Here is a 3,677-nt window from a genome sequence, read left to right as displayed (position 1 = left end):
AGATGGATGGCAGATCTTCCTGGATAACTTGGCAGAAGCAAGCACGTCCTGAGCAGCCCAGCATGAAGCTGACAGACGCGGGTGCCAGTGCCTGACTGCTGCTATTCCTGCCTGTGTTACCGTGCTCTGAGAGCTTTTCTGTGTGTGCTTTCCTGGCGTCCAGCTCGCGGGTGGTGGCAGGTACCACTGTGAGGGCCGTGGAAGCACTCACTGAAGTTTATCCCCCATCCCCCAGAACTTGCCCAGCCTGTAGGAGAGAGCGTGAGGGAAGCTGCTGTTCAAGCCAGTTTTAATGAGAGCCCATCTTTGCTCTTCAATAGGCAGGAGTGTACAAGCCTTCGGACACAAACTCAGGGTGGATGGTGTAGCTGCCTCTCTGGACTCCTTGTGTATTTGTGAAGAAGCTTGTGTCCCACCTAGGAAAGCAGGTGAAGTTATCAGCCATGGAGGGAAAACTCCAGTGAGGAAGAAGAAAAGAGAAGCCATGCCAGCCATATAAACATAGAATGGTTTGGGTTGGAAAGGACTTTAAGATCATCTGGTTCCAACCCCCTGCTGTGGGCAGGGACACCTTCCATCAGACCATGTCTCCCAAGGCTCTGTCCAGCCTGGCCTTGAACAGTGCCAGGGATGGAGTCCAGGAAACTCTTCCTGTTTCTTAGTGGAGGAGACCTTGAGAACCATCTCTCTGTGGCTCAGGCTGAGGGACAGCTTTGGAGAACCCAGTGCTCCCTTTTTGTTCTCACTTGGTTTTAGTTTCTGGGCGCAGGAATTTAAAGCCAATCACATGCTTTCTGCAAAGCCTGATGCCTAATTTTTTCCCTTGGTGGGTAGGTGCAGTAGCGGAGTGATGGTTGAACAGCTTCCTCTCTTTCCTCACTGCTTTCCCAGTGCTGAAATAGCTGCCTCAGCAATGGAGGCATCGTAAGGGTAAACATGTGAGGATTAAAAGGTGCTGCTGGACCTGCAGGGGTGAAGGACAGGGCTGATTACAATGTAATGAACAGTGTGAGCAGGGAACAGGTTCTTGGATGGAAAGAGCAAACAGTGACAACAGAAAGTAAATGGGCAGCACAAGAAACACCGATGTGGTCCCAAAACTGGGGAGATGCAGAGCTGTATGCAGCCAGGCAAGGTTTTGGGTTCTGTCCAGTCCCAAGGATGCTGGATGGGACCAAGCATAGAAACACCCATCGTGGGGGTAAATTTAGCAACTGCTTCTCAACAGGTAGCAACAAGACACTCCACAGCCCAGCACCAGGGTGTCCTGCCCTCCCTGGTCCCATCAGCTTGGCCTGAGAGATGGAAGTGCAGTGGCTGCATCTCTGCCTGCATGGACACCATGGTGGGACCTGCTACCCCTCGCGCTCTGCAGTCTGCACCATTGTCCCCAGGATAACCCTCTGAGCACTTGAGTGTGAAACCCTGATGAAGAGAGAGAGAGTGGCTGGCTGGCTCTGGTTAAAAAGGATAGGCTTCTGCCCAGGGCAGCTGGCTTGGAGCATTGCCCCACTGAAGCTGCATGCACCTAGGCGTCCTGCACTGCGAGGATGGTTGGTGGCAACGAGCAAAGGCACAGAATATCGTTCTGGATCTGTGATGGTGGCAGCACGGGATGCTCCTGCAAGAGACAGAGGAAGTAGAGTGAGCAGTGGCCCCGAGAACAAGGGAGGTGATGTCCATCCCAAGTGATCTGAACCCAAGGCAACATAGAGTGGTTTGGGTTGGAAGGGACCTTAAGATCATCGAGTTCCAACCTCCCTTCCGTGTGCAGGGATGCCTGACCCTAGACCATGTTGCCCAAGTCTCTGTCCAGCCTGGCCTTGAACACTGCCAGGGATGGGGCATTTACCACTTCTCTGGTCAGCCTGTTCCAGAGCCTCACCACCCTCACAGTGAAGAACTTCTTCCTTAGATCTAACCTGAACTTCTCCTGTTTCAGTGTAAATCCATCACCTCTTGTCCTGTCACTACAGTCCCTAACGAAGAGTCCCTCTGCAGCATCCTTATAGGCCCCCTTCAGACACTGGAAGCTGCTATAAGGTCTCCACGCAGCTTCTCTTCTCCAGGCTGAACAGCCCCAACTTTCTCAGCCTGTCTTCATACGGGAGGTGCTCCAGCCTCCTTAATTATTAACATACCTCATCCCAAGCCATCCCATCCCATTCCAAGCAAAGCCATCCGATCCCATCCCATCCCTTCCCAAGCAAAACCATCCCAACCTTACAGCCCTCTCCTCTACTGCAAAGAGTTTCTTTCTGGTGGCAGGTGTCCCATCAAGGTAGTAGTCAATCCCTCGCAGGCAGCAGTGTCGCCCAGAGCAGGGGACGTAGTAGCTCTGGAAGGGTATCCTCCCTGTCACACTGTACACTGGCACTCTATGCAGCATGTCAGCAACCACCATCTTCTCTGAAGCACAGGGATGGTGAGGGAAGGTTAATGTCAGAGGGAGCAGCCAGCCTGTCAGCCGGATGGACACCAGCATGGTACAGGCACAGCTACAGGCAGAGTACAGGCACAGGGCGAGGGTCCTTACCATACTGATTGAGGCACATGGGTCTCAGGGGGCACATTACAGGTATGCTGTACAGCAATGTGTTCATCCTTGTTTCCTGCAAGGAGCAGTGACAGCCCTATGAGGATTGCCACCCTTTTGCTGCAGAGGCGGAGGTCCAGCAGACCTGAGGTGTCTCCAGTTTGGGGGATTTGGAAGGAGTGGACTCTACCTTGGGCAGGAGAGGAAGGTAAGCAGATCCCTTACTCCAGGCTGTAGTGCTTGGACTTGTTCTCCAGGACGCGTATTTGTCATCACCGACAACAACTGGCCTGTACTTTTCTGCAATGCAAAAGTGACTGGGAGCAGTGTCCTGTGGTGCTGGGGACATCTGAGGCGGTATCTGAAGGATCCCAACTGTTCCCCCTGCCCTGAAATGCAATGCTATGGGGCCAGCATGCCTGAGGTGTTGATCCCAGGGTCCTTGTTAAGGGCCTGTGATGTAGGTGCCACTCAGCACTTCCAGCTTGTTGGTCACTCATCCCTGCCTGCACAGCCTTGGTCTCTGGAGGTTTGGTAGGACAAAGAGGGGGTCCCCCCAAGCAGCATGTACCACCAGTGCATATTTAAGGGCCATAGAAGGAGAGAACCCTGAGGACCTGTGGATATGGCTGGGACAGGGACAGTCTCAGTGCTGGGATGGGGATAGGAAGCCAGGATAAAGCCACACGTGCAGATGCTGAGTGAGGGTCCGTTCACCAGTTTGTAGAGGGAATGAAGAGTCTCAAAGGGGGAGATGAACAGAGCTGCTGTGAGCACCCTCATCCCCCTGACCCCATGGGGATGTGCCCTGTGTGACGCTGGTGGGCAGCTGGCACATTTGCAGTACCTTTGGACCTGTCAAGCCAGTACTTCCCAGGCCCGTAGGCAACAGGGTCAATGGTGTTCCTGTAGTACTCCTGCATTGCCGCCTTTGCCATCAGCTCGGGTGGAATTTGGATGGCCGGAGTTGGCACTGGAGGCATCGTTAATCCCTGCAGACAGTGGGGAGTGAGGAGGGACACCCTGCTCATGTGGCAGCATCTGCCTTCACACATCAGGGCACATGGTGAAGCCAATTATGGAGATCCGCGAGCACAGACTCAGGGCGTCAAACTCTTTCCTAACCAGGGAGCACAACCTT

The 3,677-nt window shown here is 53.7% G+C and overlaps 1 protein-coding gene across 1 annotated transcript; it reads right to left on the bottom strand.

Annotated features, from left to right (window-relative positions):
• Positions 1–313: 313 nt before the first annotated feature.
• LOC104402213 (spermatid-specific manchette-related protein 1-like) lies at positions 314–445 on the bottom strand. Its single transcript, XM_010010028.1, has one exon. The coding sequence runs from the start codon at positions 443–445 to the stop codon at positions 314–316; it is 132 nt and encodes a 43-aa protein (XP_010008330.1).
• Between the last annotated feature and the right edge of the window lie 3,232 nt (positions 446–3,677).

The sequence above is a fragment of the Nestor notabilis genome, unplaced genomic scaffold (genome assembly GCF_000696875.1).
Source record: "Nestor notabilis isolate BGI_N333 unplaced genomic scaffold, ASM69687v1 scaffold21902, whole genome shotgun sequence".
Classification (NCBI taxonomy): Eukaryota; Metazoa; Chordata; class Aves; order Psittaciformes; family Psittacidae; genus Nestor; species Nestor notabilis.
The sequence above is the reverse complement of the archived record's forward strand: the minus strand, read 5'-3'. Positions and strand labels throughout refer to the sequence as shown.

Coding starts and splice junctions, on each gene's coding strand:
- LOC104402213 (XM_010010028.1), bottom strand. CDS start 445: ATGGCTGATAACTTCACCTGCTTTCCTAGGTGGGACACAAGCTTCTTC.